Raw genomic sequence first — 26,591 nt, forward strand, 5'->3', positions numbered from 1 at the left:
ATTGATTGTTACGAGTTTTATTGACACTATTCATTAAAAAAAAAATATACGAAAAACGAGAACTACACCTCTTAAGCAGATATTAGACGGAGCAAACATTTGCTATTTTTGGTACGAATTTTATTTGCACAAAATTAAATCCGTACCAAAAATAGCAGATATTTGCTTCGTCTAATACCTGCTTTAGTGAACAATTGATGTTCAAATAACATGTCACAACTCACGGAGTTCATCTTTCACAGGGCTTCATATTTTTTATTTCAAGTTTTTTATAACATTATATATCAAATACACAACTGCTCACGTTCTACTTTGATGTCACTTCCTTTCCTGTCAACAGTATTAGTTTATTCTCTGCGTTCCTAGCTGTGCTGTAATGAATGCGATTTCGTAGTGCAATTAAAAAACATCAGCCTGTAACACCAGTGCGAAAACCGATCCCGACAATTAATTGTTATTCCCCCAAAGACCAATACAGACTAACCATCGCTGCTAGTGTTGAATTATTCTCTATGTTACCCTCTCTACTTCTCGCCGATTTAATCAACGCTTCTTAGAACTCGACTTGCCTCTATTTTGAGTGGTGTTTTCTAACGCGCAGATCACTGGATTGGCTCTGTTTGAGTTGAGCTGATTCTCTAACCCACTATTGTTTCTAACATTGAAAATTAATAAAATCTGTCGTTGTGAAAAATATCTAATCGTTTTTTGTCTTCTTTTCATCTTCTTGGTACCGTTTTTATCCCATTTATAGGCCTTGAATCGGTGTGATTCAATGGGCTCCCTGAGTCATCGTGCTCTGCTGCAATTTTTGGAATCAGACGATCTGGTCGGACTCAAATCGTTCCTTGGCACCCGTCAGCTGCAGGTTGACGATCGTGATGAAGTGAGTATTGTTAAAATGTGTTTCAACTGTCAATTTAAAAACCTTTTTTCATATTCTAGAATGGAACTACTGTGTTAATGATAGCAAGTGGTCGTGGTGCCACAAATTTTGTAAAGGAGCTTTTGGCACATGGAGCGGATGTGCAAGCACAAGATCTAGACAATTGGTCCGCATTGTTGTTTGCTGGCAAGGCAGGTCACGTAGATATCGTAGAAATTTTACTGGATAATGGAGCAGAAATCGAGCATCGCGACATGGGTGGCTGGACCGCTCTTATGTGGGGCTCGTACAAAGGGCACACCGGCGTTATATCCTTACTGTTACAACGAGGTGCTGATGTTCAAGTTCATGGCAACTATCACTTGAATCCACTGCTATGGGCTTCCGGAAGGGGTCACACAGAGATCGTGAAACTCCTGGTCAACACTGGAGGTGCAAAACCAAATGTAGGCGATAAATATGGCACCACTCCATTAGTGTGGGCCTGTCGCAAAGGCAATGCAGAGATTGTTGACATTCTGTTAAAGGCAGGAGCCAATGTCGACACAGCTGGCATGTACTCATGGACCCCTTTGTTGGTGGCAGTAAGCGGCGGCCATCAAGAATGTGTTTCACTGCTTTTGGAACGCAAGCCCAATGTGAATGCCTTAGACAAGGATGGCATGACCGCACTCTCCATAGCATGTCGAGAGGGACTGACAGAAATTGCTTCTTCATTGATTTCAGCTGGCGCCTACGTCAACGTGCAGGATCGTGCGGGGGATACACCGTTGATCAATGCCGTGAAGGGTGGTTACCGCAGTGTGGTAGAAATTTTGCTGAAACGTCACGTAGACGTCGACATACAGGGAAAAGATAGAAAGACTGCTCTATACACCGCAATCGAAAAAGGTCATTCGTCGATCGTCAAATTGATTTTACAGTCCAATCCGGACTTAGAGCTGTCTACCAAAGACGGTGACACTCCGCTCTTGCGAGCGGTACGTAATAGAAATCTGGAAATGGTACAAATGCTGCTGGAGCGTAAAGCGAAAGTTGGTGCAGCTGATAAACGAGGCGATACCTGCTTGCACGTAGCAATGAGGGCTCGCTCAAAGGCTATAGTAGAGGCTCTTCTAAGCAATCCTAAATACAGTCAACTGCTGTACCGTTCTAATAAGGCAGGAGAGACGCCATATGGTATAGATGCTATGCATCAGAAAACTATCCTCGGACAAGTATTTGGCGCTAGGCGTCTAAACGCAAATGAAGATTCGGAGGGAATGCTCGGATATGGGTTGTATTCGTCAGCATTAGCAGATGTACTTAGTGAACCGACATTGACAATGCCCATCACTGTTGGATTGTATGCGAAATGGGGTAGCGGAAAAAGTTTCTTGTTAGCTAAACTACGAGAAGAAATGAAAAGTTTCGCTCAGCAATGGTCAGAGCCTTCCATTAGAGCACCTTTTCTATTCTTTCTAATTTGCCTACATTTCGCGGTTGTCATTGGCACTATAGTCGGTCTTGCAACGTGGTGCTACATTTGGGGGCTTACTACTGGAGTCTCGTTGTTGGTTCTGGTGTACTTCATCAGTTATCTGTTCAAGGTTTTGGACAGACGGTATGATCTGGAGTGGCTTTATTCACTTAATTATGGTTTATCGAAGAAACTCGGAAGACTTCGTTTAATTCTGCAAGTAGCATTTTGCCACCCACCTGGACCGCAAAGTGACTCGCAGCCTATGCCGGTGCGGTTTCATTTTGCAGAAGCCAGTGGCGCTGCACCGAATGGCGATGCAGCTGTAGCTTTTATGTTAGCTTCTATTTTCGATGCTATCGAGGCTCACTACGGTTCGTTGGCGACAGGAATCTATCGTGCGTTCCGACCGAAACCATGTAGGTTTTTTTGCAATATTTCCAGACCTAATTACACCTAATTGAGTACTGTTCACCTATTATTATTCAGTGAAAGCAACTGGAGGCTGGAGGTGGCGTCGAATGTGCTGTGTTCCTGTTGTGATATTGTTTGAATTGGGCATACTAGGTTTGATTACGACAGCATCGCTTACGATTGTTTATTCTGAATATAATGTAGAAGGACGGTGAGAATATGCTACTAATATATGAATAGTTCCCAATCAATCTGTAATTTTGGTTTTCTCTTTTCCAGAGATGAGATCGTCGTTGCCATATTCATTCTTGTTGGTTTTCTGCTAGCTGGTACTATTGCAAACCTACATGCGTGGTCTAAACTGGTAGGAGCACTTTTTATGTCACAAGGAAAACATCTTAGACGGTCGTTCAACAGCAGCGAAGCTGCTCCTCTGACAGCGCTGGGAGCGGAAGTTAGCTTAATGACTGATATGATCCGTTGTCTAGATGCCTTTACTAACCAACAGAGTCGTTTGGTTGGTGTTGTGGATGCGCTAGATTCATGCGATACAGAACGCACCTTAACGATATTAAATGCTGTACAAACGCTACTCTCTGGCCCTCAGCGTCCTTTTGTACTGCTACTGGCAGTTGATCCACATGTGGTGGCTAAGGCGGCCGAAGCGAACAGCAAACGATTATTCACAGAAGGGGGAATCGGTGGTCATGATTTTTTGAGAAATTTAGTACATTTGCCAGTTTACCTGCAAAACTCAGGACTGAGAAAGGTGCAACGAGCTCAGAGCACTGCAATGGCTACTTATCGACGTATGGTGCCTGATTCGGGCAGGGATGAAGATGCACATTTGGGTCACTCTGCTTCAGCGCGACGATTATCGAACGCATCGGAAATCATGTCTAGTCAAGAGAAACTCAGAGGAATGCCAGGAACGTCTAGAGCCGGAAGCAAGAAGCTTCGTGTTTCGGATTCAATCGCCAGCTCGATTGGTTCGAATTTGCATAAATTAGGCCAAAACCACCCCGTTGACCTATCGAAGATCGTCCTAACCGATGACTATTTTAGTGATGTAAACCCACGTAGTATGCGGAGACTCATGAATGTTATTTATATAACAGGTTCTTTGCTTCAATTGTTTCGTACTATGGATCACTAAAGTTTGTTTTTGTTGCAGTACGCCTGTTGAAAGCTTTCCAAATTGATTTTAGTTGGTATCATTTGAGTTCATGGATTAATTTAACTGAACAATGGCCATTGCGCGCAAGCATGATCGTTTTAGAGCATGACCAAGCTGGTGACAATTTCGACGATTCTATGTCCCTGCAATCAGTCTACGATAAGTAAATTAGGCTGATTTCAATTTACGTTACTATTTTTTAACATTGATTCATTTTTTAGAGTGCGTCCAAAAATCTCATGCCTTCGGGAAGCTGCCAACTTACTTGACCTGGACCGAGACGAACGCAAATTGGATGCCTTTCTCCAGCTACACAAATCAGATCTGCTGGTCTCAGATTTGCGTATATTCTTGCCATTCACTATCAACCTTGATCCATACCTAAGGAAAGTTTTGAAAGAAGATCAACAAGCCCTGGAAGACGAAGGCATTATAATTCCGGTTAAAAGTTCAAATCCGCCCATGAAATCGCATCATGGATTTGGTCCTGCACGCCACATGCACCAGAATATCATGCATCCGGCGGCGCAACATCCTAACAGTCTTCCAACTTGGGCAGGGTTCTATAATACACCGCCGGCTATGGCCATGATGAATTATTATAATCACAACCTAGCTAGCCTTTTACAGCCACCGGAAAGTGGTAATCTTAAGAAACCCAATTCCACTAGCATATTAATCGACCAGGTAAACGATAATCATTCCACTGGTGCATTGACACAATCCGCAAGCACTAAAACTGCAGCGAAAACCCTTCACGTACCTGGATCACCACCCATCGATATCGACATTACTAACATTCAGCTTGCCAAATTAACCGTAGAAGATTTGATTGATCTCATCGGTAAGGTTAGCGAACTAAAACCTGCTCTGGAGAAAGTGGCCCCCGTATTACGCGAAAACGCAATTTCCGGCCGTGTACTGTCGCTATGTAGTTTAGACGAACTTAAAACTGTACTTAACTTGAGCTTCGGCCACTGGGAAATCTTTAAAATGCTGATCACCTCCCTGAGAGAGAACAATGCGTCGAAGAAAGCAGTAAAAACGACCACATTCGCTAACGGAATCGGCGATGGTGCGGAAGTAACTGACAGTATATCGTCATCTAGCCAACCGTCGGCATCCCAATCGGTTTTCCAACCGATCAGACAAAAATCTCACAACGTTATGGAAAAACAGGTAGGTGGCTATTCAGTTTTTTTTCTTTTGCTATTTTCTCGATTAATTCCGTGAGTATATGATGCTAACCAATTACTCACATTTGGATGTGCAGCCCTCCAAAGTTCACGATTATGAGTATCTACAGGTATCGAAAGTGTTCCCTCTATGGATGTGTTTCGTTGGAATTTTGAGTCATGACCTTGTTGATAATTGGAAACCGTTTATCTAAAATGTATACTACTATCAGAATTTTTGTGTTGTTACTAATAGTATACGCAATACCTTTAATTATTTTAGGTTTCAATTTACTAAATTTGTTGCCTGACAGTTATGTGAATTATAATTTTATTTTTTAACTTTTCAAGGTAATTTGTACTCCAATGAGCATAGTTATTTCAGTCCAAGAAAGTTGAATTGGAAAATAAATTAATTGCTTAAGGAAATTCAAAGGTAGATAAACGGTAGATAAAAGCAGATAAACGGTTTTTGATATTTCCCCAATACACTTCAAATTATTTCTTCGATGTAAAATGTTTTAGTTTAGTCAGTTAACAAGTGATTGACAAGTAGTTTTAGGTATCGCACGTGTGTTATTCCTCTGCAAAAAAATTGTTGCAACGAAAGTTGCACTCTGCGGTTGCGTGAAATCCACTGTCCTTTTGTCGATTCAATACTGATATACATATAAACAGCGTTGCCAGGTATCCAGATTTAGCTGGATTATCCAGATTTTTGAACATGTATCCAGGTAGACAGCTTTGATGTCCAAATATCCAGATTTTTCATGGATGATCCAGATTTTATCCAGATTTTATTTTCTCTGTTCCGCAAAAAGGTCATCACTTCGATTTTGGCGCGAAATTTTGCAATTTTGTCACCACAAATTTTGCGTACCCCAAGACTTTTATTCGAAAAATTAACCTTTCACCCCACGAAATGACTGCCAGATTTTTTCCAGATTTTTATTTTGCCTTTTCCAGATTTTTTAAAAAATGACCTGGCAACGCTGCATATAAACTCGAAATGTTAGGATTACAAACGTTAACATGTAATACACATAACAAGACTAAGTTGTCTGTTGCCTTCTGCATTCTATTTTTCCTATCTAAGACTGTCACTTTTGTCCTAGTCTACACCTTTGCCAACAACTCTCTTGGTGTTCTATGGTCGCCTATATTCGCAATATAATATGAAGCAACAATCATTAATTGAACTGTTTCGAATTTGAATTTCAGGTGACACTGGAAGAACAGATGATCTGCGGTGCGCTGCAAACCCTCAACGAAGACGCCTTCGAAGATGTCGTAGGTAGCGAGCGGCCGAGTCCTAGTGGTGAGATGTTTTCTCAGTATCTAGCACCAATCCGAGAGAGTTCGGAGATTGGTTCTCCGCCGAGGCTAAGCTATAACTTCACTAACCCTAATTTACTTGATCACGCATCCACTACTAGCGGCGAAGATTCATTTCAGCATCGTTCTTACCTGAGATCTCATAGCTTGCACGACGATTCTCTTTCCAGTGTTGTGATTATGCCACACTATCCTTCGAACGTTGATGATACCAAACTATAGACTTATTGTTTATTTTCCTTCAATACGACTTTATTGATTTTTTTTATATTCACGATTGCCGCGCGACCGCTAGAAAAATTCAGTATAATTGTTGAAAAACGTGTTATGTAGTTAAAATGTTTTCTAGTAGTTCTACATCTAACGTACAGACCGTGATGATACAGTGTGTCGTCCGAATTCGTACGTGTTAGATGTTCTTATCAATTCGTACTTATAGAGAAACAAAACCCAAGTGTACAATTATTCTCCTGATCGTACCGTAGCATTATAAATAATAAGCGCAAAGGCAGAAATGTGCGAGTATTTTTTTATTACCTAACGAAAGTGCTAAGCAACCATTCCTCCAGTCAGATGCCATTATGTATTAGAAAAGAACGAAGAATTTATCTATTTCAATTCTAAACCAAAACGCATAGAGTGATAACGTGGTGTACATCTAATCAAACAGAATTATACATGAATACGATGCAACCTTTAAAAGCAAGCATGTTGTGTTTTATTTGATCACATTTTTCTATCACGCTGAATAACTTTACTGAGTTTACTGTGGTTTTTTCTTCACACAATATTTACAATCATGTGTTGTGTAGTTGTTTTGTACTGCGCTTACTAATCGGGAAACTAACAACAACGGTTCTGTGAGTACTCATGCATTGAACCTGCGATGATACAACAACAGGGTGGAATCAATAGAAGTAGTACAGGTAAGAAAAATAATATTTTGAAAATTAGGAAAAATAATATTTTACAAATTAAATTAGCATGCCGTTTGATGTGTCTAGATTATCGGAGTGTTACCGGAAATTATTTCATATATATTACTTTTCAAATTATTTTATATGAATAAAATAATGAAAGTTTCATAACCTACCAGTAGTCTACCCCAGGGTAATTATATTTTTCGAGCCACAATATTCATTCAAAGGATCAGTAGATCAATAATGAATGAATCATATGGTAGCTTGAAAAGTCCGACGCATTCGACGGCTAGTTTGCAACGGTTTTGTCAGCTTAGTAGGATGAGGGTCGTTTCGGCTTCTTGCCGTATAATCTTCCTAACTGTGGTAATGTGCTTCAACTACATGAATTTTGCGCTCATAAAAAAAAAGTTTTCTGGAGTAAAGTTACACACTTAATTTATCTCGGCAAACTTCCCAACAGCTGATTGAGCTCGGCGAAGTTTTTAACGAATGTTAGCAGTATATTTCGACGAACATTCAGCAAATATATCGATTTACCGTAAACCAGCAAGTATTGACGTTTCGTTTGCCGATGTTCTTAAAAATTAAGTAAGTGTGTAGTTATGAATTTGAACTTTTATGATTCGGTAATTTTTTAATGTTTAACCATAGATGAACGAACGTAACATTGGGACCTAGCACTATCGCCACAAAAAACGATTATTTAAAATTACCATTCAAATAACAGTCATCGCGCGACCGTCTGGGGGGCTGTCACGCAATCTCATATATTTTTGTGTAAGGGGCCATCCACATACCACGTGGACAGCTTTTTAACGATTTTGACCCCCCTCCCCTCCCCCTCCGTGGACAACTGCCCATAAAAATTCTAGAAAAATTGTATGGACCGTGGACATTAGTCAACCCCCCCCCCCCCCAAAGCTGTCCACGTGGTATGTGGATGGCCCCTAATTCCCAATTTGACACATGCACCTACGATAGCGCTGCTGTCGAAATGAAGGACGCCACGCGGACACAGTAGTAGATGGTGCCAGTTTTACTTGCGTAAACTACTATCATCATCCGAACGACGAAATTCGCTTGAAATAAAAGGTCAACTTTTCAAAAAGTCATTTCACCCCCTCATGACCGAGGGATCTACAAACTTGAACAACCAAACATTACATTATCATTTTTTCACTATTTCCGAATAACTTCAACAGAAATCTGTCACCGGAATACACCGTAACGAAGAATGTCGAAATAGTGGAGTAGTGCATTTCAGTTATTTTTATTAGTTGTTAAAAGCTGTGCAAAAGATCATGTTTAAGAATACTTTCCTGTGACCAAAAGATCATCGCGCAGAGTTCTGTTTGAAGTCGCATACGTTCTTGGGCGGTGATTGCCCGTTTTAACATAAAGGTCAGACGTCCTTTTGAGTCGCTCCCAATATAAAGAACAGACGTTCAAGTATGACTCGGAGTTAAGCATGCTTCTGATAGTTACTCTCGCCAGTTGGCCTATTGCGAACAGTTGCTAGATAACAGGCTAACTACCACGTTGTGGTTGCCAATGGTATGCCGTTCACCAGCGAACTGTAATGCACTGTGTGTTACTGATTTATTCATTTATTTATTTCATCCAACACTATGGTTTACATGAAATGTGGGTCATATAGAAATGAGGCGAAGCAATTTTTACGTTGAGTAAGTGTGTCACGCACCGAAAGTAAAAACAATAATATAATTCCACTACGGTTTTTACTATATAACTAGATTACTTCAAGCATTTCCATACATTTATACTTTCAGTATCGTTACGAAGTTCCCCTATTCCCTCACCCAAGCAGACTACATCTATACTAAAGCCAACCGGTAGTATCAGAAAGAGTGACAAGCGTGTAACTATGTTTGAGAGGGATTCAACTCTATCGCCAACGTTCATGGAAGTTCTGAACGAAAATCTCAACCGAAAGTTGACTGGTAAGAATATCCTGTAAATAAGGGAAATATAAAAGCTGAAATGTACAGTATCCTTCCTGCCTAATCATCGCTTCAATTGTATGTGATAACTGCATTTCCATCTGATAGAAACGCGTATCATATTTCGATTCATTCTAAAAGCTCAATTTACGGATTAACATAATTTATTTCTTTATTGTTTTGCTATCGAAACAAATGTAATGGAATCTCTTTTATTGTTGCAGTTAAGAGGCAGTTCAGCATAAGTGAAGCTGATCCGAGCGCTCAATAGCATAAACTCAGTGTGTGTGTTTTCGCGACAGTTTAAGTTTTAATCGAATTTGATTCGTTTACTATTGTTTTCAATGACGATAACGACTTCAATATCAAACCACCTTCTATTTGTAATAAGTTTTGTAATGTATTTGAAACAGAGCAACTCAATGGTTTGTCATATTAAACTAAATGAATCAAATTTATTAGATTATTCCAATCAACACATATGTTCCACTGGAATCCGAAAGCCGTTTCACGTTGTTTTCTTACCAACCGAGAGAAAACCAGAAGTGTTTGAAAAATATTTCGCAGAGCTCTCGCTCACCGGTTTCTCGGCAGCTTGAGGGTTGACGATTTCCAAGCCTTGCAGCGGAGTAAACGCCACGCTGGAGGCTGTTCCGGAAATTTGTTTCTTAACAGTAGTACTGCCACCCCAAACTTGCTGTTGCTTCTGAAGGTTCTTCTGCAGAGTTTTACTAATACGAACTTTGGTCTTCTCGTCTATCTGAGGCAAACGAATGCGTCCTGTTCCTGTTTTGCCGATTGTACCGCGAGTGTATCCCAAATCGTCCTGGTATGCATCCTCGTCAATCTGTGGGGGTGAAAAGACACTGTATAAAACGTCATTGTGTAAAACAACCTGGTTTGTACTTACATCTCCAAAATTCATACGATTAGCTTGTTTGCGGAACTCGGTAATGGCATAACGTTCCTTCATTTTTCGCACCCTTTTGCCTCCGCGTTTCTTTTTGCCACCTTCAATCGGTTTGGGAAGGGGCTTGATGAATTTCACAGGCGGTGGCTCTTGAAGTTTGTCTAGCTTTTTTTCGATGTCTTCTCGAAACCGTTGGCCGATTGTTCCGCTGTGGCTTTCGTGACAAGCATCAACTCGGGCAGCTAATGTGCTTTTCGCAGCTACTAACCGTGCAGCTTTTCTGCGCAAATCCGGTGGAGTGTCTTGTACGATATCTGAATAATACACGTAGCCAGTGTGTGGTAACATGGCTACTTTGGAAAATCTGCAAGAAAAAAAAAACAAGTTTTCAACAATAAATTAGTTGCTGGTAAGTGAAACAACTTACCCAGACAGTGTTTTCTTCTGTGCTCCTAGTACCAAAACGTTACATGCGGGCATTTTTGAGAGTTTAGTCAATCCACCGGCCAACCCTACCAGCTTTGCAGCAGTGGAGGCACCAACGATCATTGATAAATTTGGAGCAATGAAGGTCATCCTGCTCTCGACATAATCGAAGATTTGACTTTTAAAGTTGCTTAACTCTACGGCCATGTCGCAAGCCTCATAAATCTGCTTCAGTTCATGGGATTCAAGGCGAGTTCTTAAAATATTAAAGATAGATATATTAAATGTAGGAGTAACTAATAAACTATGGAAAATTACCCCTGAGTAGTAGAAGCCGTAACAGACACTATCATTATAGTAGCCTGTGTTAAAATCTCTTGAAGCCGCTCATTGTTCTTTGCTTGATCCAGATCATTTCCAAGTTCCCGGACACTTCGTATAAAATCCATCTCGACCATAATCAGCGAATCTAATTCTGGGAACCGCTTTTGATACTTGTCTTTTACAAATTTGTGTATGGTTGCTGAAATATTTAAGTAGTAGATTATTCAATCGACATCTACATTACCATTTACTTACATATTTCATTGTCCACTTCCACAGCAATGTTATTGGCTTCCACTATCAACTGATACTCCGGGTCGGATTCTACGTTACCAACCATTTCAGATGACTTGCGAGGATTCTTAGCGAACTTGACAATCTGGGACAAAACCTTTGACAGTCGTTCAGAATCACGTAGTTTACATATTTCTCGAATAGACGCCACCTTCACATCAACCTCCATCGGTTCATCCTTCACGTCCATAATGATGGCATCTTCCTCGCCACCGGAAAATGCCTGAGCACCGTCCGCTTCGTGAGGTTCCTCCTTGACATCCTGCAGCTCGTCGGTTTCATCGTTATCATCTTCCAGATCGGCCAGCAATTCATCAGCTAGAGACATACCGACGAAGATTATTCAATAATTGTATACAAAATTACAAGTCAATCCAGGTTATATTCCTTTTTTGCAGCCAAAAGAAACTCGATTATGATCCTGTTTGTAAGCTTTTTACCGCTTCGACACCAACAAACGTTTCATGATTTAAAATCCTAATGTCAGATGGCACAAGGTGTTATTTAAAAACAACGTCACCGTCAGGATTCTTCGAATTTTTAACCAACCATTGTTTGGATAGAAAGTGTATATAAAAACAATATTAGTGGAGTTTCAATGCTGAACAAATAGCAATAGTTGAGATTAGTAAGTAGCAGCAATTCTGCCGAAACATATTTTGTTCTTCAATTGAAGCGTAAAACTGGCCGCAATCCCAGTTTAGAGATGTAAGACGGAATCACATGTGCTTCTGTTTACCTTTGTCGGCAATTTTTATTATGCAGTTCGAGAGAAAAATGTTGTTTAGGTAAAGTTCCAACATGTTTTTCGTTTCTCGTGTACTAGTGAGGAGAATAAATCAATTGTCCATCCTACGTTTTGCATCAGACGCAGTAGCAGATAGTCAAGTTGGATTTGGCACTTCGAATTCAGAACACACGCTTCAGAATGCCTACGATTCTACACGGTCACCGTTGGAGCCTGTCTCGGAAGGCAATGCCGCAATTGAAGTATATCCAAACATTCGACCAGCATTCAACTTTGCTGCGTACGTGAATAAATCTGAACCTTTGCAACAACTGGTTCGACTTGGCGTTGATCTCCATAAGTTGGAGAAACGCAAAGGAATACCGCAATTTATATTGAGGCTCGACTTCGAACGGGATATGAAACAACATCTGAGATGTCTCACCGATGTTGGCGTTGCTACAGAAGCCCTCGGAGAGTTTATTACCAAAAATCCATTGATATTTAAAGAGGATATTGGTAATATGGAAGTTCGCATAAACTATTTGCAATCGAAACAATTCCTACCGGAGCAAATCGCAAGAATTATTTACAAAAATCCGTTTTGGCTAATGATTAGTACTAAACGAATAGACAGGCGACTGGGGTTCTTCCAAAAAACTTTCGAACTGAGTGGTAACGATGTACGGTTGCTCACGGCTAAACAGCCTAGGCTTATTACGTACAATCTGGAACACGTTCGGAAGAATACTTTTGCAATCAAGGAAGAACTGGGTTTCGAAAAAGAAGAAATGAAACAGTTGCTGTTGAGTAAACCTAAACTTTGGATGATAAGTAAGCTATACCTCATTACTCTAGTTATATTTATTGTGTTTACAAATCGAGGAAACTGCTTTCAATATACCTAAAAGTTAATTCACTAATTTTAATTGATTAATGTTTTACAGATGAAGATAAACTCATGCACCGGTTCGAGTACGTGCATCGTAAAATGCAACTAACAAACGCTGAAATACTTAGAACTCCGGAAATTCTGCTAGCACGTGATCACAGGATAAAGCAGCGTCACGGGTTCTTACAGTTTCTTGGAAAAGCCCAGTATAATCCGCGGAAAGAATTGTATGTTTCGCCCAAAACATTGGTGGAAGGTACCGACCAAGACTTTGTCATTGAGGTTGCTAAATCGGATATGATGAGCTTTAACAATTACTTAAAAACACTTTAACTTATCACATTAAGAATTAAAGATATATTGAGAGCCAAAGATAGTCAGATCTACTTGAAACATGTGAAACCACAACTACTTTGTACATTAGCTAAGCTTGCCTAGTTCAATTTTTCGTTTTAATGCATGAATTGAGGTAAACAGTAAGGAATCAATTATTCCTGCGACAGTATATATTCCTCCGACAATTGCGCACAAATTTGTTGCGAAGTGACTGAATGAACTACAATAAACAGAGGACCTTAGTATGGCAAGCAAAAGTTCAGATATGTATCAACAACTAATACCTACCTTCTCTTCTCCGTAAATCTGACCATAAGGGGAGAAAGCTCATAATTCACAAAAATTCCTGGCATTCCTGTTTCGCCGCTTGCTAAGGATACACTTTTCTGGTGCTTTGTTACAGAAAATTGATTGGTGTATAGTTTAGGTCCATTAATGGGAACAAACTCGGTTGGAACTATTTTTATGTAGTACTGAAACATCATGGCACCTACAAAGAGAAAAGAATAAGTTAAATGAATTCCAGCATGGTCATTATGGTTGAATGTCATTTAAATAAAATACTAATGCATTTCGAGTAGGCCTATGAAAAGACGCCATCTTTTCGTGACCGAAAAATAACAAGCAACACTATGGAACCACGGTGGGTTCGCAATGGAAATGGAACCGAAAAAATGTCACATAAAACCCAGTGCAAAAGCATAGGCGCGTCTAAGGCCTGATTTCGAGTCATTCTGCAATTTATATGTTGGTAATTCTTTTTATCACCTACCTTATTCTCGTCAATAAAAACTTATTTTTTATTTGCCTTGTTTGTTTCTCAGCCACCCTATTAATTAAACGGCTACCATCTCGTTTGAGAGTAACTTGTTAAAAAAAATCGTTACTGATCTGGCAACTCTGCTTATGACTACATATTTGACAAACCGAGACTAATGTCACAATAAATAAATATTACGTGATACAGAACTTGTCTTCAGGAGCACACTAGCTTCGATTCAAAAGCATTTCGCCGATTACAAGTATATTTTTGAAGCTAGTAAAGCTAATTTCCACGAAAAATGCCTGCAGTTCCCGGAAGTGTGTACGGACAAAACCAGCAGCCATCATGTTTCGACCGCATGAAGACAGGATTCACTATTGGGTTATGCGTTGGAATGGCTAGTGGTGCATTGTTTGGAGGATTTTCCGCATTAAGGTAACAGTTGTTATTGAAACTCAAATATCAATTTTCATTAAAAAATAAAAACTAGCCCACTATAAAACTCATCAATTTTGTTCTAGATACGGTCTTCGTGGTCGTGAGTTAATCAACAATGTCGGCAAAGTTATGATTCAAGGAGGAGGCACATTCGGCACATTCATGGCAATTGGTACCGGAATTCGATGTTAGTGGTGTTATAGTTTCTCACAAAATGTATGCAATAAAGGAATGATTGAAGAATGAATCGCCGTCTCTCAACTTACCTTCCTCTGCAATCTGTTCAGTCGAATCCAACGGACCGGTTTGTCCAAATCCAAACTCTTCTCCGAACGAAAGTGTGTTTATTCTATGGGACGTGTTAAATCTGCTAGAAGCAAAGGGCTGCACATCATGCACGTGAATATGGCTGATGGAAAAACTTTTTCCAGGTGCTATGTGAAAACTACCACCCACTCGATTCACCTCCATGGATCCATATATTTGACACCCTTCATTGAAAGCTTTTGCTTCAAGACTCAGTTTTTCTCCGGCAACCTCATGCTTACACTGTTCGAAAGAGTCTAGTGTTGGGTTCCACTGCTTTTTTCGATAAGCATCAATTACGTCTTGGCATGTGTTGCAACACCTGCAATAACGAATTTTTCATCAGTACCAATATTCCGCATGTTAGGTATAAGGTAACAATTGTTTTCTTTCATTTTGCTAGATATTTACTTACTTGATAGTATCTGTTTCCGCTCCATAACATGACCCACAAGCATTTTTAGGCGCAACTGTTGATGTATCATTCTTTTTCTTCGGAGCTTGAATATCTTCTTTCTTTGGTTTTTCGATTGGCTGTCCATGCAAGTCCAGTCTTCTTTTATAAATGTTGTGATCAATATGCAAATGTTGTTCCCCAGTTGCATCTTGAGCATCTAATGAGACATCTAAATGAACAGTATGCATGATTGTTTAGGTTATGCTGTTTTGATTTAGAGATGCAATATTGCTCTTACAATCGCAAGATATTCTGGGAATGTAGAAATCCAGATTTATTTTTAATTTCTGTCCTCTGGTAGCATCCACAAACAGTTCATCAGTGATGGTGGGTGTTAAATATACCATAAGTTCCGAATGTATAAGTAGTATAATAATGATACCGCTGATGATTGTTACTAAAAAATAGGGCTTTTAACATTTTTTTCATTCAAATAGCACTTATACTTACACGTTGCACCACCAATTGTTCTAATACTAAATTCATTATCAATTTTAGGATATGCATCAAAGCGACGAAGCGAATCAAGGGTTGGCATTGCAAAGTAATAGAACAATATTGTTTAAACAAAGAAGTACTATTTAAATCCACGTTAGTTTCACTGAGATACGAAGTTTCACGGACACGTATTAACAATTTGAGTCGCTTTAATTCTGAACAGAACTGGTAGTGATATTTGCCAAGCTTGGCAGCGGCACAAAAAACATAGATAGCAGTGTTGTCATTTGCAAAGCACTACAAATGCATGTATTTTGTGCCGGCATTTCACATTTTTGACACTGACTTATGCACACACCCACAAGAACAAAGCAAACATCAATTAAAGGTTACATAGTTCGTCCACTTCTCAATTACAGTGATGGGATCAATAAAAAGCTTCATAAAACTTTATGGCATGGGTTTTACAAAGAATATAACGTAAAGCAAAGGTAGCTAACAAAGGGCCGAAACTCAAAAGTCTAATTATCATATACGTAAAATTAATCGTGGAAGGCTAACCCTTTTGTAGTTTGAATCAGAATCGAAGATAATTTTGGTAAATTTCAATCTTTGTTTGCGAAGAAATTCTAAATTTGATATGATCAATACTACTTATCGAGCATATATAGAGTGCAACATGATGAAATGCAAGCTATAACAACATAACAACCTAGTTCTAACATGACAAAGCTCCATTTTAGTTCATGACACCTTAAAATAAAACAAAATCGTTTTTTATTCGTCGAAAATTTACAAAACATCTTTTTACAAAGTTTCTCGCTGAAAAACTTATCAATTATGTAATCAAAAAACAATTCTCCATTATATCGTACTTGCAAAAATGCCGAATTTGAAAGCTTTTCTTTGTCCATTGCCGTATGCAATTTTTTTTACAATCAGATTCATCTTCAATGAAGATCTTTCTCTAGTTGCGTTCGAAATCATTACACTCATAAAAATATGCAATGCAACAATATATTGTTTTACCTAATATTTTTTACTTCATGTGTGAAGCCCTCCAAAATGTAGACCACTTGGGCCACAATTATGTGTTCTATACATTCTTTTCTTGTGAATCAATATTTTGATTTGTAACCTTTTGTTACTTATATGAGAGAAAAAACATTTTTGAAATTCGATTAAATTATAACTGTTAATTTCACGTATAAATAATATTAAGATTTCTGTATAGTATGAAATTCAATTTCACTGAAGTTGTTACGTAATTTGCAGGTAAACACTATTTCAAACTCAGAAACGTTTTGGTTACAGTGTAGAAACTGTTACAAGGTTTCCTTATCAGACAGCCAATCATAAAAGGACCTGTCAACTATCAATACTATCAATAATAATAATAATTTGGCTGGTAGAACTTTGTGACGTAACCCACACATGCTAGTTGTACTCATGGTTTTTATTTCATCGTGCAATACTCCACTTTACAGCGTAAAAACTGAGTTATAATAAAGCAAACATTGCATTTTTGCTGTGTTCTGTTTTGAAGTTTCTGTAGTGATGATTAGTGCGATTGATATACCGATGGCCTGATGTATTTCAACGTGGTCATAATGATTTCTAGTTTGTGGTTACGTGCGAGAGAATAATATATGAAAAAATTACCCGGGTATGAATGAACTGAATGAAGCGTTCAAAGTAAAGTTTATGTCGTAGTTTTCACACCAGTAACAAAATTGAGAAGAAAAAAAACGTTCTCACCGACCGGGAACTAAAGCTTGGACTTTGTAACGATTGCCATATGTGTAGTCGCCTGACATTGCAATAATTTGCAATCAAGAATATATCTGCATTATTTAGAAGATTTTCCAAAGGAAAATGAAAAAACGGACGCCTCCGCCCTTTTTATCGGAATATGCTGCTGCCCAGAATAGCCGGGAAGCGATGGCTAACGAGTTCAAGTATATCAATGAGCGACCTGTGGATGATATATCGCTGGACTTTTTCTACAAACCGCATACGATCACTTTGCTAGCTGTATCCATTTTTGCTGTTATGTATTTCGCGTTTGTTCGGTAAGTACGGTCAAGGTTTCTAATTGAATTATGCTTCTCTGCTACTTGAATATGCTCTAACCACAATTGGCTAAATTGTAGCACCAGGAAGCGTGAAAATAGACAGTTAGGTAATCGTTGAACAGTGTGTATCATGTGAAGGAGCATATGATACACCTGCAATTGAATGATGTACTGCGCTATCAGTAATATTTTAATTCTTTCGCGCTTAAATGATTTGTTCTGAGATGTAGCAAATTGATTTTTCTTTGTTGCAGCGATCAGTCGGACCCCCAGAAAAACATCTGGGCCGGAATGGTTACAGTGATATTCTTTTTTCTCATTGTCTCGATACTGGCTTTTCCCAATGGGCCATTTACCCGACCTCATCCGGTTGTCTGGCGCATGCTGTTCGGTTTGTCAGTGATGTATCTGTTGTTTCTACTGTTTTTGATGTTCCAAGACTACAAATCTATCATGGGCATATTCTACTGGTTCGACCCCACGCTTCGGGCCTTTCACATAGACATGGATAAGGTATTTGCTACGAATTATGAGTATGATATACAAAAGAATAACCACTGCTTTTTCCAGGAGTATGGTGCCAACTGTTCCGATATTTCCTTCGAACGGATTTGGTCGCATGTAGATGTGTTTGCCTGGGGTCACTTTCTAGGATGGACATTCAAGGCGGTACTCATTCGACATATGGGTATTTTATGGGCAATCTCTGTTATGTGGGAAATTACTGAGATTACGTTCGCTCATCTTCTTCCAAACTTTGCCGAGTGCTGGTGGGATGCGCTGATTTTGGACGTACTAATCTGCAACGGATTAGGAATCTGGTGCGGCTTGAAGATTTGCAAACTACTCGAAATGAGAGAGTACAAATGGGCAAGCATACGGGATATTTCTTCCACGAAAGGTAAATTAAAAAGAGCTGTGTTACAATTTACACCAGAAAGTTGGGCTCCAGTTCGGTGGCTTGATCCCAAGTGTACGTACATGCGATTTTTTGCCGTTAGTCAGCTAGTGCTTCTTTGGCAGGTAATTTGAGTAGGATGAAAATTAATATGTCGAATGTAATTATTATAATATGTGTATATTTTCAGTTGACTGAACTGAATACGTTCTTCCTGAAGCACATTTTTGAGATGCCTCCATCGCACCCTGTTGTTATTGGGCGGTTGGTGTTTGTCGGCTTATTCACAGCACCTTCCGTTCGACAATACTATATTTACGTCACTGATACAAGGTGCAAACGATTAGGAACGCAGTGCTGGGTTCACATTGCTATCCTGGTGTCGGAGGCAATTTTATGTATTAAGAACGGCACAGAGCTATTCGAACGAACGCAAGTCAAGAATATCGTGTTTTGGCTGTTTATACAAGCTGGTATCTCAGTGTTATTCGTCTATGGCTGCATGCTGTGGTACAAATATATTGGCGTAAGTTACCGAAACTAGGACCATCTGAGGATTACATCAACTTATCTGTGTTCTGTTTCAGGAAGACGAATCCCAAAGCTCGTCTCCGATAAAGCAACACACCAGAGAGTTCAAAGACTCAGCTGTCATGTCAGGCGATTCGAAAGGTATGTAATAATCGAATCATACGATTTACTGATTAAGCCTGCTATTTGATTTTTTTACTGTACATATACTCGGTTGTGAACCGGAACGATACTGTTATCAGTTTTCAAGTCTCTTTGGTTGTAACAGTACTGCTTTAATACTTTTCAGTGTGCATTTGGTGTTTGTTTATGTTACTGCAGCCGACTAAGTTATCGTTTTACATTGTTCTGGCCGATACTATTCACAATCGATTCCTGTGTATTTGTTTATATTTCCTTTTTCTTTCACCAAACACGCCACACTCCACCTTATGTCAGGACCCGAGTATTACGTGCATCCTGTATTTGTCGCACACGCACATGGTAAATTACGATGTCCTGATTTGAATAGCACAAGTTATGATATCAAAATTAAAATAGTGTAGCTTCTATAACTATCTTCATTCGCGTGCCATTTCACAATCGAGTTGTGTGAGATTTTGGACGTAGTAGAAAAGTAAAGCTGAATAGAGTGCTTATTTTATAACATTTGATACCCGCTGAGTAATAGGATTAGGGCAAGTTTTTCTAGAGTACCCACAGACAAACAAGTTTTCGACATCGCTTTATACTCTGCAACAGTTTAAAATCACATATTGTAAAGTACGAGTAATAGGTGTTAATTCTAAATCATGTCAATGAGTTGCTGGCACATGTATTTTATGTTAGTAATTTTACACATTGCATTGGCATTGCTATTAGATACGTTGAATATATCTTACATATCAACTGCGATGCCTTCACATTTACGTTTCTATCAAGAACATGAAAAATCAGTTATTTTAACGAGCATAAATTAATTAAGCTTGTTTCTAGGTTAGTTATAAGTCTACTTTCAGCGACATTTCTGTAAAGTTAATTATTTGTTCCGTGTCATCATACAGAAATGTTTTAATAATTGGTCTTAAATCGGTCTTTTGCTTAAATCGGTTTGAACAATAACGCTTGATTTTTAATAACTTCTACAAAATTGTGCTTATGTTTTTGGCAGATTTGTATGTTACAATTAGTATTGTAATACATTTTACCAAATACCTATTGCTACCCAGAAATGTATATTTTTTGTTAATTTTTAATTACCGCACAAATTTTGTATCGTGCCTGATAAAACGCAAACAATATTTCAAACTTCTTTACCGACTCTGCTATTAATAAAACTAACATGTGCATCGCCAGAGGACTATGTTTTATGGAAGGTTTTCCTCAGTTATGAAACGTCTTAATTATTTTCAAAAGGGTGCTTGCTCTACGTTTATATGGCACACGCGATCGTCTTTCTTGAAAAAGGATTCGGTTGGGTGAGGTATGGTGATCAAGACATACCTAGCACGTAATTTTTTTCTCCGGAAAGCTGTTGACTGCTAATAATTACGCGTCGACGCTTTCCTTTCTTTTCTTGAAAGTTTCTGATAACACTCAACCCGTAGAGTGGTGCAATCAGAGTTATGTGTATTTATGCTAAAAGGTGAGCTTCTTAAACTCTCAGATAACGTCAAATACCTTGGAGTAACTCTTGACAAAAAACTTAACTGGAATACACATCTAGAGCAGGCAATAAAAAAAGCTACAAATACTCTATGGATATGTAATAAAACTTTTGGTAAACAATGGGGACTCAAACCGAAAATGATCCATTGGATATATTCGGCTATAGTGAGACCCAGAATTACCTATGCTTCACTAGTCTGGTGGACAAAAACAAGGGAGAAAGGTGCTCAAGATAAGTTGGAAAAACTTCAACGGCTAGCCACTCTCTCAATAACGGGTGCAATGAGAAGCACACCCACCAAGGCATTGGAAGCTCTACTGTTTATGCTTCCACTGCACCAATTCATACAATTAGAAGCCGAAAAGAGTGCCTTACGGATCAAAAGATCATTAAGGCTCTTTGAGGGTGATTTAACGGGTCATCTAGGTATTCTAAGAACTATTCTTATCAATCCCCTAGTGATAAACAATGAAGACCGGATGGAGAAAAGATACAATTTTGAAAGACGATTTCGAATGTTTGAACCTGAGCGTGATGTTTGGGAACGCGGTGGTCCTGATCTCCGCCCAGGATCAATCATTTTCTACACAGATGGTTCAAAAATGAACAATCGAGTGGGAGCAGGAGTAACTGGCCCAGGAATAGACCTGTCAGTTCCAATGGGCCAGTGGCCAACTGTCTTCCAAGCTGAAGTCCAAGCAATACTAGAATGTTCTGAAATATGCCTACGCAGGAAATACAGACACTCAAACATTTGCATGATGTCCGACAGTCAAGCAGCGTTGAAGGCTTTGAAGTCTGCGACATGCACATCAAAACTAGTTTGGGAGTGTGTTCAATCACTCCAAACACTGGGTTGTAATAATCAAGTAGACTTATACTGGGTTCCTGGTCACTGTGGAATAGATGGGAACGAAAGAGCCGATGAATTGGCAAGACTTGGATCGTCTCATCAGTTCATAGGACCAGAACCCTTCTGTGGTCTATCCGCTTGTTCCCTTAGAATGGAACTAAAAGCATGGGAAACTCTGAAAGTGGAATCCAACTGGACAAACACCTTCATCGGTAGGCAGTCGAAACGGTTCATCACTCCGAACGTTTCTATGACTCGTAAAATACTGGATCTTTCAAAAAAAGATCTAAGCACGTATACTGGTTTAATAACAGGGCATTGTCCGAGCCGTTATCATTTGAAGGTTATGAAAAAACTTCAAGATGATACATGTCGAGTATGTGGCATGGAAAAAGAAGACTCGGAACATCTGTTATGCCGATGTCCGGCAATTTTTATCAAAAGATATAAGTTCTTCGAGAGAGGTCTTCTGGAACCCTCTGAAATCTGGAGAACAAATCCCAGTACGGTTGTGCGCTTCATACGAAGTATAATACCGGACTGGACTAATGCTATTGGCCAGACTATAACGACCACTTCCAATAGTGATACGTTATCCTGACTAAGCAAAATTAAAAAGGGGGAATATGTCACAAAATATCAAAAAATTGGTCGCAGTGACGAAAATACCCAACACGAAAAAAAAAAATATGTGTATTTAAAGATCTACAAGACTAATTTATGCTTCGATAATGTCGCTTTTGAATATTTTCTTGAAATATAATAGGTATGATAAAGTTTCACGAAACCTGCTTCGAAAACGTCTGCATTACTGTGTCAGCGTGAATTTAGAATTAGGGGTTTTATGATGTTAACAATAATTTTATATTTAACTTTTTACTTATTTTCGGCCACAATGTTATTTATTCAACGACTTGTTTTGTACGAACGTAAGAATGCAGCACTCCAATTATTGATAAATTCATTTAACTAATCAGACGGTTTGAATGTTTGTGATGTTAAATTTGTTAGTAACATAAAAAAATGTTATTGTTTATATTTGTAATTGTCAATTTTAACACGTAGATGTATATAATTGCCCGGCACATTATGTATATGTACCCATGATGTTAAAGTTTGTTTCGTCAAAATATGTTCTGTAATTCTTGTGTGTGGTTTCCAGACTATATTCTTTTTTTCTTTTACTATACTTTTCCTCTTATTTATTTCCACGTTTACTTTTAGGAAAATCATCAGCAAAAAGCTCGCCTAAATCAACTCCTACCAAAAATGCTAGATCTCACCAAAATAACTTTAAACAGGATTAGTTTAAATTAAGGCTTGCAGACAAAGCGGTTTTTTGGTATTAGCGTGAGCGAGGGAAATAGGAGGTTGTGAGGCTGGCCTGAGTTGTGCTAAACTGTTTCCTAATTTTCGTTTTGACTAGACGATTATCGATTTCTAAATAATTCGTAGACAATGGCGGCCACGAAACATTTTATAATGATGGAAAATGTTCCTCCGTAAAATTGACTGTTTTATCTACAAAAGTAAATACAACAGTGAAAGTACGTTGAAAAATCAACACGTTTCGCCCAGATTTCAATTGAACGAATGAAGTTTTTCGGGCGTATGTTACCTTTCAACGCTCTGTTATTCTACCTTTCAGTTAGTTTCTTAATAATAAAAACAATATATATTAGTCAGTTAAGTTTAAGCAGTTTCGCATCGTTTTTGTTTTGGTTTCAATCATATTTTCAACTCAGCTATACTATACTATAGGTAGGCAAAACACACGAAACACGGTTGAACGTAAGTCATGATTGTTGAAATTAGTAGCACCTTCGGACAGGAAGAGAGTTGTTTGCCTAGACATAGGGAATAAATTTTACCGCTTGTACATGGTGCTAACCACTCCAAAACTTGATAGGTTCGAAATATTTTTGGTTTTAGTTTCAAATAGTTAACACGTGTCTCTAGTCCCGCCATACATTTGCTCAGACTTTTTCGTTTTTGTGATAAGATCATCTGCATCCTGCTTATCCTATTCCAAACATCAAATTTAATCAATCCATAGGATTGATATTAAACTGATTGGTAATAGATCGAGCGTATGATGTTCATACATAATATATAAGTTTATTGCATGCCCGCTAAGGTGATGTTAGTTGTAAAATTGCTCCCCATGCAATTCTCTAGTTTCACATCACAACCCTCTAAATAATTTACCTTATAAAAACGTAAAAAATTAATTATGAACGATAGTGTTGCGATAATAAGCAACATTAAACTAAATGATATGGGGGTTTCAAAGTCGACAGTCAATAAGTTTCATTAGGACAGATCAAATCAAATAAGTAGTTCTCCTAGAACAATTCCTTAACAAACAATAAAATCACTTTGATTTGTTAAATACTTGGTGTGTTTTTTATCCTATCGAAACAATTAGGTAAAATTCTGTAAGCATGCTGAAAGCAAATTCGCATGATAATGTTAAGTTACGTTGGTTTAGTATAATTTGAAGGCTTATGTTAGCCGTTCATAGTGGTCTTGGGGCGAAGCCATTCGATATTTTAGGATTAGAGACACAGTTGTCAATTCTTTTGTTTTTTTCTAGCAGGCGCTAGTAAGTAAGATTGAAATAAAAGACAAATAAGGTAAGAACAATTAAGAAATAAATGTTCTAGTTTCTACATAGAATTTGTGCTCGAATTATTTTACATATTTACCATGTTGCATATTACAGTGATGGAACTTTCATTTGACATTAAAGTTAGATTCAATATATATCTTATATCTTATACATGAGAAAGCAACCATCGTCTTGCGTATAAATTTTGCTTGTTCAGTAACAGATCCATAAGAAAATGTAAGTTCAAGAAATATTGCACTTTCAAGCGAAATTATTTTCGCGACGGTTTCATACAGAGAGTTTACAGTGTTATGATCATATTTCCGATGACAAATCCTTTGCTTCTAGAAATTTTATTTTATCATTTCATTATTTCATACTAGTTTAACTACTGCCTAATAAACAGAAAGAGGACGAAACTCTTTCATGAGACTGTATAATGATAACAGATTGATGAGAGTATCCATTATGGGACAACCCGCAGAAAGACACAATTGCAACTCTAGTTTTTTTCAACCTGCAACCTGATAGAGAGTGAAATTTGATTACTGCTGAAAGCTTTTATTTAAGAGTAGATAAATCACATTCCATATCTTGAACATTAAAACAAGGCCGACGCATACAGATATTTGCGTGAAGTTATAAATTTACAGGATCATTGATATAACTCCAACAAAAATTTCGGCCCCGTTATGCTCTCTGGGATTGGGTCTCATCTTATTACTATTAATTAGATTATTCATCAGCTCACTCGTTACTGGATTAGAGCACCACTTATTGATACAAATTGTTTTCGGTCACGTTATAACCGCGAATCACCGTTTAGGTTTTTGGGAATTATACTGTTTACTTTCAGTTGCAATACTACCTAATCCACGATGGCGATTTTATGTTTACTATGACCCGACTATCGTCTTGTTTATTTCATGCTTTCCTCTATCCTTTTCGACGGTGTACTTCATTTGACGTACCGTCTTGCTGCGCTTTTATGGTATTGTAATATCTCTGGCCGTGACAGCCTGTTCTTACGGAATCCGTATTTACTGCATTAACGAATACCACATCTTTGAACCTTCCTGTCTACCGTTATCTCGTCCACTTGTCGTACTTTTCCATTCGCTCCCCTGTTTGCAGCCTCTACGATGCCTCTATTCCAGCTTTTCCGGTTATTATCATCAACTACAAAGACCAAGTAACCCTCTTTCAGCGGCTTGATCAAATTTGAAAAATCTATACTGAGCGTCTAAGCAGAGTGATTTAAGAAATCAGAAGAAAGAAATACGTATTTACGCGGACTGAATTTCAATATTCATTTCCCAAATTTCTAGTAGAGTCTAACGGAAACTGATAATTCTTTCTTCTGATTTTCACTTTGATCAGTTTTGATTGTCGGCAGGTACTTTTTGATCCACCGTGCTTCTGACCCGATACGTGGTTTGCTGCAAAGATTGAAAAAACACTGAAATTCGCAAAATCAACTGTGAATGATGTGTTCAAACTTGGCCGAGAACGGATGATCGTGACCGGAAGGATCATAGCAAGTATCGTAGTGGAATATACAAGTAGCTAAACTGGAAGGTATTGAGGACAATTAGGGTGGTCTCTTGGAACGGTATATCGCCAAAAATATGGTACTAACAATAGTACTATCCGGAGGATCCGCCTACGAAAAGGCTACCGTTCTTTCTGTGCATGTAAACAACCCAACAGGATGCTTCAGTTTGTTGGCTTACCATGTTTCCCGAATTTAACTCCAGCTCCAAGATAGAGTTAACTCATTTGTTGCGGATTTTGAATGAAGCATGCTTTAGGTCAGCGGACGAGTATTGATCCTGTCGCCCACTTCTTCTAGGATTGTCGCCAGAACCTCCTTTGCTGACTCAACCATGCGTTCTCAGATGCCGCCCATGTTCGGTGTTCCACCATGATGAAAGTGTCAAGCGGTATGAGGGTGGCCAGGCTTTCAGCACAATGTTGATTTTTTTTTTATAACTCTAATATTTATTTAGGCCCAACTGATGATACTCTGGGCATACGAAAACTATGTGGTCGATGTCTTCGTATCCTCCACATTCGCACATATTACTATCGACCAAGTTAATTCGATAGAGGTGTGCGTTTGCAACATAGTGGTTGGACATTAGGCGCGATATAACACGAATGAAATCCCGAGTTAAATCTAACCCTTTGAACCAAGCTTTTGTAGACACTTTGGGCGAGATCGAGTGCATCCATCGCCCAAGGTCGTCTTTATCCCGCCTTTCCTGCCAGTTTGCCAGGGCCATTCGTCGAGGCAGGTGAAGATACTCGGTATAGGTGATCGGTCTATCAAAT

General features: G+C 38.6%; 6 protein-coding genes and 1 non-coding gene across 16 annotated transcripts in view; 5 read left to right on the forward strand and 2 right to left on the reverse strand.

Moving 5' to 3' along the window:
* Positions 1-9,745, forward strand: part of LOC129725740 (kinase D-interacting substrate of 220 kDa) — a 54,469-nt gene extending 44,724 nt beyond the window's left edge. For 6 of the 9 annotated variants that reach the window (XM_055681887.1, XM_055681896.1, XM_055681892.1 and 3 more), the window contains 8 exons: positions 755-886; positions 946-2,764; positions 2,835-2,970; positions 3,039-3,877; positions 3,934-4,099; positions 4,158-5,115; positions 5,210-5,242; positions 6,333-7,152. In XM_055681887.1, coding sequence (XP_055537862.1) covers positions 755-886; positions 946-2,764; positions 2,835-2,970; positions 3,039-3,877; positions 3,934-4,099; positions 4,158-5,115; positions 5,210-5,242; positions 6,333-6,668 — 4,419 coding nt within the window. In that variant the 3' untranslated portion in view covers positions 6,669-7,152. Of the gene's footprint in view, positions 1-754; positions 887-945; positions 2,765-2,834; positions 2,971-3,038; positions 3,878-3,933; positions 4,100-4,157; positions 5,116-5,209; positions 5,243-6,332; positions 7,153-9,159; positions 9,331-9,554 lie in introns of those variants that run through there. The other 3 variants (XM_055681888.1, XM_055681891.1, XM_055681890.1) reach the window with 3 other exon arrangements.
* On the reverse strand, positions 8,961-11,780 carry LOC129725741 (U4/U6 small nuclear ribonucleoprotein Prp31). Its single transcript, XM_055681897.1, has 5 exons — positions 11,246-11,780; positions 10,985-11,189; positions 10,668-10,922; positions 10,241-10,604; positions 8,961-10,177 (listed from the first exon to the last, which is right to left on the reverse strand). Exons 1-5 carry the CDS (start codon positions 11,610-11,612, stop codon positions 9,839-9,841), a joined length of 1,530 nt encoding a protein of 509 aa, XP_055537872.1. The 5' UTR covers positions 11,613-11,780; the 3' UTR covers positions 8,961-9,838.
* Positions 11,781-11,920: 140 nt separating this feature from the next.
* On the forward strand, positions 11,921-14,042 carry LOC129725743 (transcription termination factor 3, mitochondrial). Its single transcript, XM_055681900.1, has 2 exons — positions 11,921-12,845; positions 12,959-14,042. Exons 1-2 carry the CDS (start codon positions 12,086-12,088, stop codon positions 13,234-13,236), a joined length of 1,038 nt encoding a protein of 345 aa, XP_055537875.1. The 5' UTR covers positions 11,921-12,085; the 3' UTR covers positions 13,237-14,042.
* On the reverse strand, positions 13,238-15,935 carry LOC129725742 (endoplasmic reticulum-Golgi intermediate compartment protein 3). The gene is made up of 6 exons (XM_055681898.1): positions 15,654-15,935; positions 15,442-15,600; positions 15,162-15,372; positions 14,707-15,068; positions 13,528-13,729; positions 13,238-13,459 (listed from the first exon to the last, which is right to left on the reverse strand). Exons 1-6 carry the CDS (start codon positions 15,739-15,741, stop codon positions 13,324-13,326), a joined length of 1,158 nt encoding a protein of 385 aa, XP_055537873.1. The 5' UTR covers positions 15,742-15,935; the 3' UTR covers positions 13,238-13,323.
* Positions 14,168-14,687, forward strand: LOC129725744 (reactive oxygen species modulator 1). Its single transcript, XM_055681901.1, has 2 exons — positions 14,168-14,437; positions 14,524-14,687. Exons 1-2 carry the CDS (start codon positions 14,301-14,303, stop codon positions 14,630-14,632), a joined length of 246 nt encoding a protein of 81 aa, XP_055537876.1. The 5' UTR covers positions 14,168-14,300; the 3' UTR covers positions 14,633-14,687.
* Positions 15,936-17,045: 1,110 nt separating the features above from the next.
* Positions 17,046-24,548, forward strand: LOC129723985 (phosphatidylserine synthase). Of its 2 annotated transcripts, XM_055678527.1 has the most exons (7): positions 17,046-17,713; positions 17,971-18,229; positions 18,287-18,739; positions 18,805-19,140; positions 19,202-19,286; positions 19,584-19,628; positions 22,871-24,548. In XM_055678527.1, the coding sequence occupies exons 1-7, from the start codon at positions 17,517-17,519 to the stop codon at positions 22,951-22,953; spliced, it is 1,458 nt and encodes a 485-aa protein (XP_055534502.1). In that variant the 5' UTR covers positions 17,046-17,516; the 3' UTR covers positions 22,954-24,548. The 2 variants fall into 2 exon arrangements, with proteins under 2 accessions (XP_055534502.1, XP_055534503.1); XM_055678528.1 differs by lacking the exon at positions 19,584-19,628 and having other exon boundaries at positions 17,048-17,713.
* LOC129726214 (U11 spliceosomal RNA) lies at positions 20,535-20,690 on the forward strand. The gene has a single exon (XR_008728266.1). It is a non-coding gene; the product is annotated as a U11 spliceosomal RNA (small nuclear RNA).
* Positions 24,549-26,591: the final 2,043 nt, after the last annotated feature.

This window comes from Wyeomyia smithii, chromosome 2 (assembly GCF_029784165.1).
Source record: "Wyeomyia smithii strain HCP4-BCI-WySm-NY-G18 chromosome 2, ASM2978416v1, whole genome shotgun sequence".
Classification (NCBI taxonomy): Eukaryota; Metazoa; Arthropoda; class Insecta; order Diptera; family Culicidae; genus Wyeomyia; species Wyeomyia smithii.

What these genes read in the sequence shown, in the direction of transcription:
- LOC129725741 (XM_055681897.1), bottom strand. Translation starts at nt 11,612, where the DNA reads ATGTCTCTAGCTGATGAATTGCTGGCCGATCTGGAAGATGATAACGAT. An exon ending in ACGGCTTCTACTACTCAGGG is followed by an intron (nt 10,923 to 10,984) that starts GTAATTTTCCAT and finishes TAATATTTTAAG; the next exon opens with AACTCGCCTTGAATCCCATG. An exon ending in CAGAAGAAAACACTGTCTGG is followed by an intron (nt 10,605 to 10,667) that starts GTAAGTTGTTTC and finishes TTTTTCTTGCAG; the next exon opens with ATTTTCCAAAGTAGCCATGT.
- LOC129723985 (XM_055678527.1), top strand. Translation starts at nt 17,517, where the DNA reads ATGAAAAAACGGACGCCTCCGCCCTTTTTATCGGAATATGCTGCTGCC. An exon ending in ATGTATTTCGCGTTTGTTCG is followed by an intron (nt 17,714 to 17,970) that starts GTAAGTACGGTC and finishes TCTTTGTTGCAG; the next exon opens with CGATCAGTCGGACCCCCAGA. An exon ending in AGCTAGTGCTTCTTTGGCAG is followed by an intron (nt 18,740 to 18,804) that starts GTAATTTGAGTA and finishes GTATATTTTCAG; the next exon opens with TTGACTGAACTGAATACGTT.
- LOC129725743 (XM_055681900.1), top strand. Translation starts at nt 12,086, where the DNA reads ATGTTTTTCGTTTCTCGTGTACTAGTGAGGAGAATAAATCAATTGTCC. An exon ending in ACCTAAACTTTGGATGATAA is followed by an intron (nt 12,846 to 12,958) that starts GTAAGCTATACC and finishes AATGTTTTACAG; the next exon opens with ATGAAGATAAACTCATGCAC.
- LOC129725744 (XM_055681901.1), top strand. Translation starts at nt 14,301, where the DNA reads ATGCCTGCAGTTCCCGGAAGTGTGTACGGACAAAACCAGCAGCCATCA. An exon ending in GGAGGATTTTCCGCATTAAG is followed by an intron (nt 14,438 to 14,523) that starts GTAACAGTTGTT and finishes ATTTTGTTCTAG; the next exon opens with ATACGGTCTTCGTGGTCGTG.
- LOC129725742 (XM_055681898.1), bottom strand. Translation starts at nt 15,741, where the DNA reads ATGCCAACCCTTGATTCGCTTCGTCGCTTTGATGCATATCCTAAAATT. An exon ending in GCGGAAACAGATACTATCAA is followed by an intron (nt 15,069 to 15,161) that starts GTAAGTAAATAT and finishes TCGTTATTGCAG; the next exon opens with GTGTTGCAACACATGCCAAG. An exon ending in TGAACAGATTGCAGAGGAAG is followed by an intron (nt 13,730 to 14,706) that starts GTAAGTTGAGAG and finishes TTCTCTTTGTAG; the next exon opens with GTGCCATGATGTTTCAGTAC.